Raw genomic sequence first — 16,584 nt, forward strand, 5'->3', positions numbered from 1 at the left:
ACGTGTCTTAATTTCATTAATATAAAATCATGAACACAAATTACGAATAAATTATTTCTCGTGACAGGCAGATGCAACACTAGGAAACTTTAAGCTCATCAAAAAAAATATTTACTGTTAATTTTTATAAATTTAAAAGACTACATACATTTTTTAAAAAAAGTTTCGTGTTAATAAGACGATATGTATCTTTTGAGTTTAAAACCAATCAAGAGAAGTCAGATTGAGCAGTTAAAACAATCTCTTTGTATTTACGTGTTCAAAGTTGAGAGTTATATATCTTTCGGATTTAAAACTAATTAAACTATTTCGATTGATCATATGTAGATTATTATGTTAGTTTATAACTAAATTAGTCAAGATAAATATCCAATAATTTATCATTGATAATTATACATATTTATAGTAATTATCTCGTGGAACGTAATTAAATTTTAATACATTCCAAAATCTAGAAGAGGTCTTTTATATTGAAGTAAGATTTAACATGTATCTTTTGCTTTTTTTATTAAAAAAATCTCTAAAAAATATGTTTTAAAATTCATGTATCATTGATCTGGTCTCAGATAATAAATAGGAGGAATATATAAGGTAGGAAGGGCAAAATTTAGGTATGAATGGTATGTGAATTAAAATACAATGCCTTGATTTTTATTTTTATTTTTTATAAAGTTATTATGTGATTTTCAAATCATTTTTAAAATTGTTAAAAATTGACTATATATTCTCACATCTGATTGCAACCATGGCCCGCCTCCAAAATCCTATTAATTCTAAACTGAAAAGTTGGTTGATTAATTTTTATTGGTGACGTTGTGTTTAATTTAGTGTACCCAAAGTTGAAAATGCATCATGTTTATTATACCGGGTCCCCAAACTGAAAAAAGATAAGGCCTACTTTATTATGATGGTTAACAGAGATTATGAGCCTGAATATACTATTAACTATCAAGACTTTCGTTCATTATTGCTAATTGTAATTTCCTACTTATTATTCAAGACTTTGTTTCATTAGTCCAATAATTTAGGACTTCAAACCCAATTTCATGACCTCTCTAATTTATAACAATAGGAAAAGTAATATTAGCCCTTTTAATCTCTATATTTACTTTTCTATTTTGTTGTTAAAATATGTTATTAATTTTCAATAAAATTAATTCTCACTTCCTTATATATATATATATATATCATTTATAAAAAGTATAACTTTTTTTATATTAAATTAACATTTATAAAAATAGAATAACACTTACAAGGCACAATTTTATACATCGAATTACTGAACTATTCAAACTAATGAATTACTATAGACGACTTTAATTATGTGAAACTTTTAATTAAACAAAGTAAAAAAGAATGATTAAACTAAGGAAAAAATGTAACTGCAACCTATGGCTTCTGGTAATACAAAAGTAACCGTCAACTAATTAAAATATGAAGTGGTGTAACTCATGCCTTGCTTCTACCTCACCTTTTGTCTGTCCTATGTTGAAGTATTATAATTTTTTCATTGTATATACGAACAAAACATAGTTAAGAAACACGAAGTACCACCTCTATGATTCCTTCTAAATTAGCCACAAACCCCATGGGCCTCTCTTGTCTCCCTTCAACACTCTTCTAACTTCCCAATTGCAATGACACAATTGAACCACGAAACTGCATTCTCCAAAGGGGCATTCCCGTGATTTCACATGCTAAAGTCCATTTTGGACCAGTTCTGTAGCAACTGCAATCTAAGGATAAGCATAGATCTTCAGAAACAGTGAACACACTGAAACAGCCCCCCCCCCCCCTCTCTCTCTCTCTCTCTCTCTCTCTCTGTTTAGATATCATAAGATCCTTTTTTTTTTACTTAAGATTCTGAACTCTCGCCGGAATATTCCCCCGGGAAATGGGGTTTCGGAGAAGCCACTGAGAACGAAAGCAATGGGTGGTGAAGAAGAGTTCGCCGGAGCTTCGGGTCTCCGGCGAGCGGTGGAGCTCATACGCGCGGTGCTATCTCTGTCCCTCTCGATTCGCGTCTTCGCCGGAAAATGGCAGCTCATTCGCGCCAAGCTGGAGGAGCTTCACGGCGGTTTTATCGCCGCCGAGAGCTGCGACTCAGGCGAGAACACGTCGCTTTCGCGGCTGGCGGCGGCGGCGGCGACCACCGTGGAGGAGTGCCACGATCTGTGCCGGCGCTGCGTGGACGTGTCCTACAGCGGGAAGCTTCTGATGCAGAGCGATTTGGACGTGGCGTTCGCGAAGCTCGATGCGCACGCGAAGAGGCTCTCGGAGATATACAAAACGGGTATTCTGACAAATGGGTATGCGCTCGTGGTGTCAAAACCGAGTCTTGGCGCTTCGAGAGAGGATATGAGGTTCTACGTGAGGGACTTAACGACGAGGATGAAGATTGGGGATTTGGGTATGAAACGACAAGCTTTGCGGAACATTCTAGAAGTTGTGTTGGAGGATGAGAAGTACGTGAAGGTGATTGTGGATGTGGGTGACGTGGTTCATTTGTTAGTGGGGTTTTTGGGGTCTAGTGAGGTGGAGATTCAGGAAGAGAGTGCTAAGGTGGTTTCTGTGGTTGCAGGGTTTGATTCTTACAAAGGGGTTTTGGTCACTGCGGGGGTGATTGCGCCGTTGGTTAAGGTTTTGGATTGTGGGAGTGAGATGGGGAAGGTTGCGTCCGCAACGTGTTTGATGAAGTTGACTGAGAATTCGGATAATGCTTGGTGCGTTTCGGCTCATGGGGGGGTTAGTGTGTTGTTGAAGATTTGTGGTGGTGCTGACTCTGGTGGTGATTTGGTTGGGCCTGCTTGTGGGGTGTTGAGGAATCTCGTTGGTGTTGAGGAGATTAAGAGGTTCATGGTTGATGAGGGTGCTGTGGTGACGTTCATTAGGCTTGTGAGGTCCAAGGAGGAAGCGATTCAGGTGAATTCGATAGGGTTTCTTTTGAGTATTTCCTCTGGGGATGAGTTGGTTAGGCAGATGGTGGTTAGAGAGGGTGGAGTCCGTGCCTTGTTGCGTGTTTTGGATCCTAAGTGGTCTTATTCTTGTAAAACCAGGGAGGTGGCAATGAGGGCTGTTGAGGATTTGTGTTTTTCCTCACCTAGTTCTGTGGCTGTTTTGATGAGTTATGGCTTTGTGGATCAATTGATATATTATGTTCGAAACGGCGAGGTTTCGATCCAGGAGTTGGCCTTGAAGGTGGCTTATAGGTTGTGTGGAACATCCGAGGAGGCTAAGAAAGCATTGGGGGATGCAGGGTTCATGCCAGAGTTTGTCAAGTTTCTTAATGCAAAGTCATTTGAAGTTCGAGAAATGGCAGCTGAGGCACTCTCCGGCATGGTTATGGTTCCAAGAAACAGAAAGAGGTTTGTGCAGGATGACCATAATATAGCCCTTCTTCTGCAGTTGCTTGATCCAGAGGAGGGGAATTCAGGTAATAAAAAGTTCTTAATCTCTATATTAATGTCCTTAACGAGTTGCAACAGTGGGAGGAAAAAGATTGTTGGTTCCGGATATGCCAAGAACATAGAAAAACTTGCGGAGGCTGAGGTTTCTTCTGATGCCAAGAAACTCGCCAAGAAGCTATCCACAAGCCGGTTCCGCAGTATGTTGAGTGGAATCTGGCACTCGTGAATGTAATTCTTTTTTTTCTTTTTTTTTTTCTCCTCATCCTTTTTTAACTGTATATTTACATAAGTGTCTTACAAGTTTTGCTAATTTGTGTTCACAATTCTCCATATGCTTTCTGTTTTATTCATTGGCCTTACAAGAGTAGCACATGCACAGCTTTATGTTGAGATTGTAACCAGGTGTAGTGATATGATACCATAAAAGCTTTGTTGTAGATTTTCTTGAGGATACTCTACCATTGCTGTTAGGCCTTTAGCTATGGCGGATTTTACCAAAGAAGTAAAGAATTATGTTATATTATATTATATATAAAGAAGAAGAATGTAATTACTAGTTAATTACATATATTGTTCTTATTTCTTAATTTCTTATTCACCTACCTACCTCAGTTTTGGTTTGGCAGTGTTCCCAAAATGTTAGTGTTAAGCATGCATTTGTGGTACCACATGGCCAAGACGTCAATCCTTGGCAAGCATGTGAGTAGTGTTAGCATTGCTTTTCTCTATCCAGCATTATATATAAAGAAGATAGCGATAGATGAAGTTTCCATCTGTATTGTTTTGTCTCGTAGTAAGCACTGTCTTTTGGCTATAGCTTCTACCTGGTTGTTAATGAAGAATGTGCACGTGGCAATTGCCAATTGTTGATATACATGTTGGCTTAGAACCCTTAAAAGATAAGAGAACAAAATGATCCCACATAATTCCCCCTTTGTTTATTCTTCTGTTTTAAGTGCTTTCAAGTTATAAAATATGGTAAAGTGCAAGTTTCTAAATGTGGGTAAAGATTTAAGCACTCGGATTCCGTGAATGAGCGGAAATCTATCATCTTGGTTGTGAGGTGGTTGCAAAGTGTTGTGTTGGCTCTCGTTCTCATGTTGCGTGTGTGCCAACCAATGCTAGATCACTACTGAATGGGAAACATGTGAGCATGCAAATCAATTAGGCTCATCTTGGGAGGTGTTAATGGAAGCAAGCAAGGAAAGCACATGAAACTCGTGATTCTTCAAAATTCCATGTTCGCGACTCGATAATTTGGCTAATTGAAGCCTTGTATCGCTATTTGGTTCAATGTTCAAACTTCAATAAGTTGTTTTATAATAGAGTTAATCACTTATACACTGCCAGTGTAAAGGTTTTTTACACTGGCAATCAATTATATCATTTAATTGTGTCATGTCACTGTTAAAAATATTACAGTGACATGACACAGTTAAAGAATATAATTGATTGTCAGTGTAAAATTTTTTTATACTAACAGTGTATAGGTGATTAATTCTTTATAATATGCATTATTAAAACATCTTATGAGACCAAAAATGTCTAGCATAGTTAGTAAATAGTTTGATTTGATCCCTAACCTTGCATGCAAATTAAAAAAAGATTATAAAAAAAATTTTATGGTTGGAGAGTTGTGTATTGTGGTAGGGCTACACTTCATAACTACGCCTACAATTAGATGCTCATTTTGTTACTTATAGCGTTGTAGACTTTGACCCGTTTTAAATGCTACCAAGAGACCAATATCAATTACGGGGAACAGTCATTTTTAGTTGAACGGTGGGATTATGACCCTTTCATATTGTCGTATGTTTAACCGTTAGCTGCAAACAATGAAAGTTCTTTCACATTGATCATTATTTTTCGGTGAAAATGTCAATATGACTTTCCTTGAAAGGATTTTTTGGGTAACAACCTTGAAAGGATTACAAAATTGAATAATAAAAAAAGTTTTTTCTAACGGTTAGACCAAACGTACAGTGTTACAAATAAAAAAAGTGAATTTTTCTTAGATGCCTAGCAAAAAAAATTTATAAAGTGCTTTCATATGAAAAAAAAAAAAAAAAGCTTAAACAGAATTTTAAGACAAATGTGTTTTCCCTATGTGGCTCATCTTCCCAAAGGTTTCGGTTGCACACAAGTTAGTGTTATTTATATGTGACTTTTGCTACGGATAACCATTAACATCTTATAGAAAGAAATGTCTTCATTTATGAATCTATAAGTGTCTATGGGTTTTTGGGGAAACCTTAAAAATTAATACAAAGCAAATTATAAAAAAATCAAATGTGAATAGGAAGAATAAGATATTAGGATAAATTAATTATATTAATTGATATTCATGTTTATAATTTGTACAAATGCTTGTAATTGTGAATCTATGAGTGTATGTAGGTTCCTATGAGACCCTAAGAATAAAGTATACTAAATTAGTAAGTAACAAATAATCTTTGTATTAGAGTGTGTAATTGGTGTTAATTGTATAGATCTAGGCTTTAATCGTGAATCAGTGCAAAAATAGAGTTTAAAAGGTCAAAGTTGTGCTTCACACGAAGTTTCAAGTGGTTAAAAAGTTTTGTTCTAGTAGCATGATTGTGCTTGTTGTGAAGCACGCCAGTGCTTACATAAGCATACCCATGCTAAATTTATGCATAATTGTGCACCCTATTAAAGTTCAAATTGTCTTTTGTAACTTTGTGAAAGTTGTAACCTTAGATGTTAGATTTCAAATTCTGTTGGAATCGCCTAAAAAAGGGTTCTAGAACTCAAGCTATGATCAAATTAGTGAGCGGAAGTCTAACTGTTAGATTTAAGCTGAAACAATATGATTTTATAATTTCTAAAAATAGTAGATGACAAAATTAACTTTTGAGGTCAACATAGGAGTTTTAGATAATTGTCTAAACTTTCTAAAAGATTTTTTTTTTTGCTAGGCAAAATGAAATATATTAAAAGCGAGTACAAGGGGTACTCCAACCCATATACAGTTAACTTAATAAAGATTAAGACATGCAGCAGGTTTCCTTAACCAACAAGAGAACGAATAGTAAAAATCAAGATCTTTAGCTTTCAGCCACTTCCAAGAGCGTAGTTTTATCAATTCGATCAGATCATTTGAAGATGTGAATTTATTAGTAAATATAGCTTCATTTCTCGCCAACCAAATACTCCAAATTGAAGCCAACCAGATCACCGCCCATTTGTATTGATTTTTAGCACCACAACTCGGAAGGCCTAGGAACTGCTCAAAATGAGATATGAAATTATTTTGATGAGCAGCAAAGAGGCCACACCATTCCAAACACAACATCCAAACCTGGTATGCAAAGGAACATTCAAAAAATATATGACAGGAGGTATCAAGACCTTGATTACACCACACACAACCAGAATTAGAAGACAGTAACAAATTCCTCTTTGCAAGATTAACTTTGGTTGGGATTCTGTCAAGCATCACCCTCCAAGCAAAACAAGAAACCTTGGAAGGGACAAGCCTACACCATATGAACTTATGAAGGGGGATTTCTGCAGAAATTGAGGCATTAACAATTATATAATAGCCTGACTTGACTGAATACAGTCCGCTTGGATCAGCTGACCACTTCCAAGAATCATCATTTGTATCATCCATTTGAACACAAGTTAGATCCATCATCAAAAGTGATAACTGAGATTGCTCCCACTAAAATAATTGTCTCCTCCAACACCAATTCCACCCACTCTCCGCCTCCCTACATAATTTCATATCCGCCACAGACATGTCTTTATTGTTAGAGATAGAAAATAACCTACTATACCTCTCACAAAAAGGTTTTGTAGTGCACCAAGGATCCCTCCAAAAGGAAGTGTTCCTTCCATTCTCCACTACTCTCACACACTCCTTAGAAAACCAATTACATGTAATTGTTGCACCCTCTTCAATATTCCATAGGTCATACCACCATCTAGATACCCCTTTACGGCCACCTCTCCTATTCAAAAAAGTCACTGCCCCATAAATAGAAGTGATCACTTTAACCCACAAACAATCTCTCTCTACTAACAAACGCCACCTCCACTTCCCTAATAAAGCTAAATTAAAAGATCTCAAATCTCTCACACCCAAACCCCCATAATGTTTTTCTTTACACACATCATCCCAAGACACCCAAGCTATTTTCCTATGCTCATCGTCCCCACCCCAAAGGAAATTTTTAAGTAAAGATTCAAGCTGAGAGATCACACCTGTGGGGGCCTTGAAAAAAGAAAGGAAGTAGATTGGGATTGAATTTAAAACAGATTTCAACAGGACAAGTCTTCCGCCAAAAGACAAGAGTTTGCCTTTCCACTTAGTTAACTTTTTTTCCACCTTAGAAATAACAGTTTGCCAAGTTGACAACCGATTGGGGTTGGCCCCAATAAACAAACCCAAATAAGAACACATAAAATGACCAACTTTGCAATTCAAAAAAGTAGCCATTCGGCCCAGCTACTAATTCAAACAATTGTAAAACAGATTTAATGGCCCAAACATTTTTCCAAGAGGCCTCTCCCACAAAAATAGTATCATCTGCATATTGTAAGAGAGAAATCGGAATACCATCTCGACCAGCAGAATAGCCTTTAAAAACTTGCATCTGAATTGCTTTAGTCATCAAAGAATTCAAACCCTCTGCAACAAGTAAAAATAAAAAAGGTGCTAAAGGATCACCTTGTCGTAGTCCTCTGCCAACCCCAAATTCATTAGAGGGACTACCATTAACAAGAACTGAAACCCGAGCAGTAGATAAACATTCTGCTATCCACCTCCTCCATTTACTAGGGCTCATTCGCTCTATCACAAACAGAAGAAAATTCCAGCTAACAGAATCATACGCCTTCTCAAAGTCAACCTTGAAAAATAAACATGCTTGTTTTTTCCTCTTTGTTTCCTCTAAAATTTCATTTGCCACCACAACACCATCAAAAATTAATCTTCCCTTCACAAAAGAAGATTGGCACTCAGATATTACTGATCCAATAACTATCCTCAATCTATTTGCTAATAATTTTGCCAACACCTTATACATGCACCCAATAAGAGAGATAGGTCGATATTCTTCCACTTTTTGGGGGTTATCTATTTTAGGCACAAGGACCACAAAGGAACTGTTAGAACCTTTAACTAGCTTCCCATATGCATGAAATTCATGAATGTAAGCCATGAAATCGTATTTGATTATCTCCCAAAAATCCTTAATGAAATTGAAATTGAAACCATCAGGGCCAGGACTTTTTGATCTGTCACAATCCCACACTGCATTTTTCACCTCTTCCTCGGTAAAAGGCAAAATTAGAGATGCAGCTTCATCCTCCTGCAAAAATTTAAAAGTTGGATCGTTAAGAAAAAGTCTATTACTAGACCTCTCCTCAAAATATTTCTCATAAAAACCTGTGACCGCCTCTTTAATAGCAGAAGGCTCATAATACCTCTCATTAGCCACCTCTAACGATCGAATTTCATTCCTAAACCTCCGTCGATTTATACAAGAATGAAAGAATTTTGTATTTCCATCCCCTTCTCGCAACCATGTTAACCGCGACTTCTGTAACAAAAGATTATCCTTCAAAGACATATAAGCTACCATTTGTGCCCTCCACTGCTTCCACTGAAGAACATCCTCCTCCTGAAGATTAGAAACTTCACTTTTAAGATCCAGTTTGTTAAAGTTATCTCTGGCTTCACTAATTTTGCGATCAAGATCTCCAAAAGTATCCTTATTCCACGTCCTTAACTTGATTTTCAGGTTTTTGAGTTTTTCTTTTAAGACAAAAGCAGCCCTTCCAGACACAACTATCTCCCGCCACTCGCTTTTGACAAAAGCCCCGTATCTGACATCATTCTGCCAACAGTCAAGCACCCTAAAAGGCTTAGGGCCCCAGTTCACCTCCTCATTTTTCAATAAAACAGCACAATGATCAGAGACACCTCTCTCTGGCCCCCACTGAACAGTATTAGACCAGGCAGCTAGCCAGCCATCTAACACCAAGAATCTGTCTAATCTGCTCATACAAGACCCGCCAGATTTATACCAGGTATATTTCCTCCCATGAAGAGGTAAATCAACCAAGAATGCCTCTTGAATAAAACCATCAAAAGCCTGCATATCATCATCTCTCCAATGAGTAGATACACCATTTCTTTCCCCGCCTGACCTCACTGCATTGAAATCGCCACCAAAACACCAAACATCACCCCCACGATTTACCCTGAGCTGAATTAAACTACTCCATAATTCCTTTTTTCTATTCAAATCACACGGAGCATAAAGATTAACAATAGAGCAAAGAATATTATTTTCATTCCACGTTCCAGCCACGCCAATGAAATTTTCACCTAAAAAGATATCATTCGCAGTAAATTTGTCTCTCCTCCAAATTGAAAGTAAACCTCCTGACATACCATTAGATGGCACCACCAGTTAAAAAATTACAAAACCTATCATCAATCACCTCCCTTTTAGTTTCTTGAAGTAAAAAAACATCAGCCCTCTCCTTGCATAACAATTTTCTCACCTCTAATTTTTTCAATCTCCCCCCAAACCCCTTATGTTTAACGACACCACAATCATTTACTCAACAAAACACCCAACCACACACCCATATTCACTGAATAAAACTACTGAATATCCCTACCAGCTGCCACCCGATCACGCTTTTCCAACTCTTGTAGATCTTTAACAATGACTTCATCAGGAACTAGTCCCTTTACTCCCAATTTTTGCCCAATCTCCCACACATGAGCAGCCAGAGAGGCAACATTCAATTCCTGTATGCTATCATCTAGATGCAAGTCGGTGTGACTCACTTGATTCTGTTTTTCTGTGGTCTTCCTCTCTTCCTACGGTTCCCAGCATCAATGGATACTCCTTGCGAGCCTACAAACAATATCTCAGTTGCCGCATCAGCTAGGGAGATTGGCACCTCCCGCAACTGACCATCACAAAACACCTCACGAGAACCATTTTCTTCAGGCACATCCTTGGCAATTATTGCTTGATTTCCAACTTGTTTATCCATCTTGCAAACTACTCTACCTGGCACCACACCCTCAGCGCTACTGCACAACCTGGGTTTGGATCCTTTAGCAAAATCTACCTTTAGTACATCTTCATCAAAGTGGGTCGCTGCCTCACAATTACATGCGGAACCCAGCTTGGTAACACACTCCACCACATTGTGCCGCAAAGGTGCAGTTTCTGTAGCTTGGCCTGACCCAACAACACCCTCCACCAAATTATCCCCACACGAAAGCTGAACATGGTCATTGCCTAAACCAATTTCATCCGTTTCTGGCAATGTATGCAGCAAATCCTTATGCCGAATTTCATTCGCCACATAAGATGGGTCAATTAATCCTTCATCCTCCAATAAGTGAGATCAGATTACTTCATCAGGCCCAATATCATCACGCCTCCCTCCAACTAAATTATTTGGGCTAGGCACAATGCAAGGCCTAAAATATGGGTCACCAACATGATGAACCGTATTGACATCCTTATTAGGCCCAAGTTCAACATCAGAAAGGTTGCACTCCTGCTTATTATTATCCCGCAACATGTGGTCAGAATTTGCGTCCAGCATATCAGTTACCATATCACCAGAATTCAAATCCTTATTCTCCATTACTAACATGTCATCAAGATTCTCAAAATTACACCCACGTAATCTGGTTACCTGATTTTATGCATACTCACCAGCTTGAATCCATTGGTTGCACTTCCCCTCTTCCACTTGAAATTCAAAAATACCATTCCTTTCCTGCACATCATGACAAAAAGTATCCCAGCTGCTATCTCCATGTGAAGATTGAGATGAAGAACAATGACTGGAACTCAAAAAATTACTAACTGAGCTACTTGATAACACATTCCAAGGATTAACGAAGGGATCCTTTATAATGTTGATTGAAAAAATGTAGTCATTAATCTTGATTTTCATCCACCTATTAATCACCTCCACTGAAGTAGTGTGAATTAGCATCCAAGCAACATCCAATCTGTCCATATTCTTCGTTCTATCGTCAATGCGTACAAATCTACCAAAAATAGTTGCTATTGATCTAAAGAATGTTTCTGACCATATATGTACAGGGACACCAATACATCTTACCCAAACATGCCTTCCTTTTACGAATTCATCTTGATTCCACGGGCGAATTGATTCAAACCAAATTGAAAACATGTCCTGTAACTCCTTCATCAAATCCTCAAAATTCTCCCCAGGGAGTGGTTGAATCAATACTAGATTGTCACCCATTGGTATAATCTTTATTGAACGAATACCTTCAGATAAGAACTTATCATGTAAATGGCATACTTCATCAATTTGTCTTACCTGACCAATATAGCATCGTTGTAACCATTCCATCTCCTCATTTGACACAAAAAATTCCATACCATTCCATTTTTCTGCACTCTTAGCTTGTTGGGTTACTTTGGGCTTCCATACCCTCCTGGTATTGGCTCTAACCACGTCCACAAAACTCTGTCCCTGGACTATACCACTCCCATAATTTTGTCTTTGAACCCCCTCTTCCATAACACCGCCCAAAATTGTGCCCACTTCTTTATTCCCCTTCACCTTAGTAAAACGGGATAGATTAACTCGGAGCTTAAAGGTGCCAATCCAAATTTTTTGTAGTTTCCTCTCCAAATACTCAGCATATTCATTCTCCATGAATCTGACGAAACCAAAGCGATCACCGTACTTACTCCTTTTATTTGGAATATACACATCAATAACTTTTCCTCCCCACTTTGTGAAAACTCTCCACATGTCTATGGTACCAAAATTCTCAGGAAAATTGGTGAAAAAATATGGCACAACATCATCATAAATTTTGCCAAAAAATATCCTATGTCGTTGCCACCCATTCCCATTATTCATCACCTTTTCCTCTGGCATCCTCTTGTTCCGTTGATATTCCAATCCCGATCGAAATTCTTTCCTCCGTCTTGATCTCACCACGGTCCATTCTCCCTCATTCTCATGCTTTCTCTCCCACGCTCTCATTTTTGAGATTCTAATTTGGGAAGGTGAGAGCACTAACCTTGCAATCCAAAGACTCTCCACCTAATGTCGATGTCGCAATCCAAATTCCTCCGCAGGCACACCAACCTGCACCCTTCACGCGGCGGCGGCGCTTCCTGTCACTATTTTCACGTTTCTTATCTTTTCTAAAAGATTAATATCAACTTGATAGCATGTATATAACTTTAGATATCATGTTTGGACCACACAAGGTTATAGAAGATTAAGTTATGAAAATATAATTTGCGAGTGGTGATAGTAAATTGTTTTACCCTTTTAAGTTTCTAATCTTATGAATGACTTTACCCTTTAAGTGTCTGATTCTAATTGAGGTATTTTAGTGGCATAGCCTAGGATCATGATTTATAATATTAATAGTGATATTAGAATGATTAAGTGATGAGTTGATTTAATAGGTTAAGATTTGACCTTAAAAATCAAGACTTGCTTATTGAGGTACACGTGATGGTGACATGATGTACTTGTGAGTGTGATAATAATGTGGTGTGTTGTGTGTGGACCATGTGACAGTTATGCGATGTGAAGTCTAAGTCTAACTTAGTAGTGTAAAAGTCTAGGTGAAATTACCTAGTCAAGATGTCATAATTGTGACTTGAGAATTGTGAATATGATTAATATGAACATGCATTGAATCTTGTGTGACATACGTCATGTGCGTATTGTGTTTTGCAATGGGCACGATGTGGAGTACGCTATCAAGGAAGGTCTCCCTTAAGTAAAAGCTTAGGAATTCATGACCTTGGGGACAATTGAGTTTGGGAGCTCCAATCTCACTCGCTTGTGTGTATGGGGTAAAACTTGTAGGACATAGTTGTCTCAAAATGCCATCGGGTTATCTCCTCCTAATGTAGAGTATTGTGAGAGTTGTGATCCAACATGGTCTCCTAGGCTACTCATGCCTTTGAGCGGGGATATGTGATTTTACTAGCACAACATGCATATAGTTTGAGAGTTTTGCCCATCGCATGAGCATAACATCCTCATTGATAACAAGATATTTTGGGTCACCAGCATCAATTAATAACAAGTAATTTAATGAAGGGGAATACCTTTGTGGTACTGTTATTATTCTGCTAGATCTTCTTAGTTGGGTCTTAGGAGTTTGTGGTACTATTATTGGTTCTAGTTCTGACTGAACCTCCACTTCTGTATTTTGTCTTGTGTTGGAAAAATCACTTTCAGAATTTTCTTCTAATGTTACTTTCTCATAAAGCTCTGGTTGTTTGCCTGCACACATAGATTCTATAGACTTGTCTTTATAGAACACATTTTCATTAAAAGTGAAATTTCTACTTCTGATTATCTTTCTGTTTGGGTCATCCCAAAACCTGTAGCCATACATGTTAGATCCATAACCAATGAAATAACATCTTTTTGTCTTAGGGTCCAATTTATCCCTACTATTAGAGTTTATCATAACATATGAGACACAACCAAAATCTCTTAGATGTGAAATATTTACCTCCTTTCCAGACCGTACTTCTTCAGGTAGTTGATAATCCAAAGGAATTGATGGTCCTCTATTTATGAGATAGGCTGTAGTGTTTATTGCCTCTGCCTAAAATACCTTAGGTAGGCCAGATTAGATCCTTGTACATCTATCTCTTTCGTTTAGAGTTATGTTCATCCTCTCTACCACACCATTCTGCTTTGGTGTTCTTGGTATTGTCTTGATCATTCTAATCCCATATTCTGAGAAAAAGTTTTTAAATTTTTGGCTATCATATTCTCCATCATTATCATATTTCAAACTTTTAAGTTTCAAACCTATCTGAGTTTCAACTTCTTCTTTCCACCTTTTGAACATAGAGAACACATCATATTTATTTTTAAGAAAATTAACCCATACTTTTCTTGTAGAGTCATCAATAAAGGTGACATAATAATGTGAGCCTCCAAGGGATTTTGCTGGAGTTGGACCCCAAACATCTGTATTCACCAATTCTAGCCTTTCAACTTTGGATTTCTTTCCTGACTTTGAGAAGCTAACCTTTTTGTGCTTTCCCAAGATATAGTGTTCACAAACACTAATGTCAATAAGCTTTAAGTTAGATAGTTTACCTTTTGATGCCATGATCTTCATTCCTTTTCCACTCATGTGTCCAAGCCTTTGATGCCATAAAGAGGAATTGTTGGCATCCTCACTGAGTGCTACCATATCCTCATCTACAACCATGTAAAGGGACCTTCGCTTCTTTCCACGAGTAACAACCAGATTACCTTTTGTTACCTTCCAAGTTCCATCTCCAAAAGTGGTGTAATGCCCTTCATCATCCAACTACCATATGGATATTAGGTTTCTTTTTAAGGTGGGAATATGTCTGACAGTGTGTAATGTTCACAAGGTCCCATTAGAGGTTCTGATGTCAATATCACCTCTTCCCACAATATTAAAAGATTTTCCATCTGCAAGGTAAACCTTCCCAAATTTTCTAGAAACATAGTTAGATAATGATTCTAAGGAAGGTGTAGTGCGAAACAATGCACCTGAGTCCATAATCCATGAGTCAATAGAATTAACTAAACTGCAAATTAGTGCATCTGTACTTTCATCAATTACTGTATTTGTAGATTCATCATCATCATTTTGCTTCTTTTTTCTCTCTCTTCTTTTTGGAGCCTTGCATTGTTTGGTAAAGTGACCTCTTTTGTCAAAATTCCAACAAATGATCAATGCTAATTACTCCTTCCTCTACTCTTGGTATTCAATGCTGAACCGGAAGCAGAACTAGAAGACTCCCATAAATCTCTCCTATGAACATCTTCACTTAACATCAAGTCACATATATCATCAAGCTTCAACTTGTTACTCCTTGTAGAGCTACTAACTATAGTAACAGTTGCACGCTAACTATCTAGCAAAGATGATAGTAGAATCAACAATTTCACCTCATCTTTAAAGGTGATCTGCATTGACGCCAACTAGGCAAGAATTGTATTGAATTCATTAATATGATTAGTCACATAATTGTCTTCTCCTACTCTAAGGCTGACTAGCCGACCAATTAAATATACTTTGTTGGCTACAGATGGCTTCTCATAAATGTTAGACAACGCCTTCGTCAGATCTTCAATTGTCTTCTCATTCAAAATGTTAAACGTAACATTTTTGGCCAATGTCAATTGGATCACACCAAGAGTCTGTCAATCTAAAAACTCCCAATCTACTTGCTTCATGTCATATGGCTGATTCCCTTAAGGGTTGATACATCTTTTGATAGAGATAATCCTCTATCTGCATCTTCTAGAATATAAAGTCTCTGCCAGCAAATTTCTCAATCTTCACCTTCCCTTCTTCTAATGCCATCACTTCTGTTGCTTTCTCTAAACTAAGAAAGCTCTCATTCTTTTCTCTAAACTAAGACTCCTATGGAGAAAACCAAATCTTTTCTGATATGGAAGATCAAAAAAAGTTGCAACCATAGAGCATACTAAGATATAGGCTCTTGATACCAATTGTTGGGAGCAAAACGTATAAGGAAAATAAAAGAGAAAGAGAGAGAGAGAGAGAGAGAGAGAAAGAAAGAGAGAAAGAAAGAAAGAGAGAGAAAGAGAGAGAATAACATAATGATTTAACGTGGTTCGACACATAGTGTATGTACCTACACTAGGGAGTGTTTTATTACTTTTGGTGTGAATAAAAGCATTAGGAGATGTTAATTATACAGTAATATAGAAAGAAAATCCCCTTAAGAATATTAGATATGGGAGTAAATCAAACTACACAATACTAACACATAGGCATTGTTGATGTGTTGTAGGACATGATTGGATGAGGTATATGTTTGCTTTGGGTGTGTTAGCTTTCATGTATGCTATATGGTGTGATGTTGTATATTATAGACTTATCTTCCTTATCTACATGTTTTCGAACTTACCTTTTCTATTTCCATGGTGGTTTGGACTGCAATGACCATACTTTGTATGGGAGTTGATCAGGGCTAGGCTTAAGGAGTTATTACAGCCAAATGTTGTGATCCTTTTGATGGCAATACTATTGATGTACCTTGTATAAACATGCTTGACCGACACTAGAACATAAGATTATTTGGGATTACTGTATACATGTATATATTAGTTTGGTTGTTTCACTTATATACTC

General features: G+C 37.4%; 2 protein-coding genes across 2 annotated transcripts; one reads left to right on the forward strand and one right to left on the reverse strand.

Annotated features, from left to right (window-relative positions):
- Positions 1 to 1,541: 1,541 nt before the first annotated feature.
- Positions 1,542 to 3,844, forward strand: LOC109812044 (uncharacterized). Its single transcript, XM_020375904.3, has one exon. The coding sequence runs from the start codon at positions 1,930 to 1,932 to the stop codon at positions 3,631 to 3,633; it is 1,704 nt and encodes a 567-aa protein (XP_020231493.2). The 5' UTR covers positions 1,542 to 1,929; the 3' UTR covers positions 3,634 to 3,844.
- Positions 3,845 to 11,111: 7,267 nt separating this feature from the next.
- Positions 11,112 to 12,443, reverse strand: LOC145955118 (uncharacterized). Its single transcript, XM_083069823.1, has one exon. It carries the CDS (start codon positions 12,441 to 12,443, stop codon positions 11,112 to 11,114), a length of 1,332 nt encoding a protein of 443 aa, XP_082925949.1.
- Between the last annotated feature and the right edge of the window lie 4,141 nt (positions 12,444 to 16,584).

The sequence above is a fragment of the Cajanus cajan genome, chromosome 2 (genome assembly GCF_000230855.2).
Source record: "Cajanus cajan strain Asha chromosome 2, NIPB_CcT2T_4, whole genome shotgun sequence".
Taxonomy (NCBI): domain Eukaryota; kingdom Viridiplantae; phylum Streptophyta; class Magnoliopsida; order Fabales; family Fabaceae; genus Cajanus; species Cajanus cajan.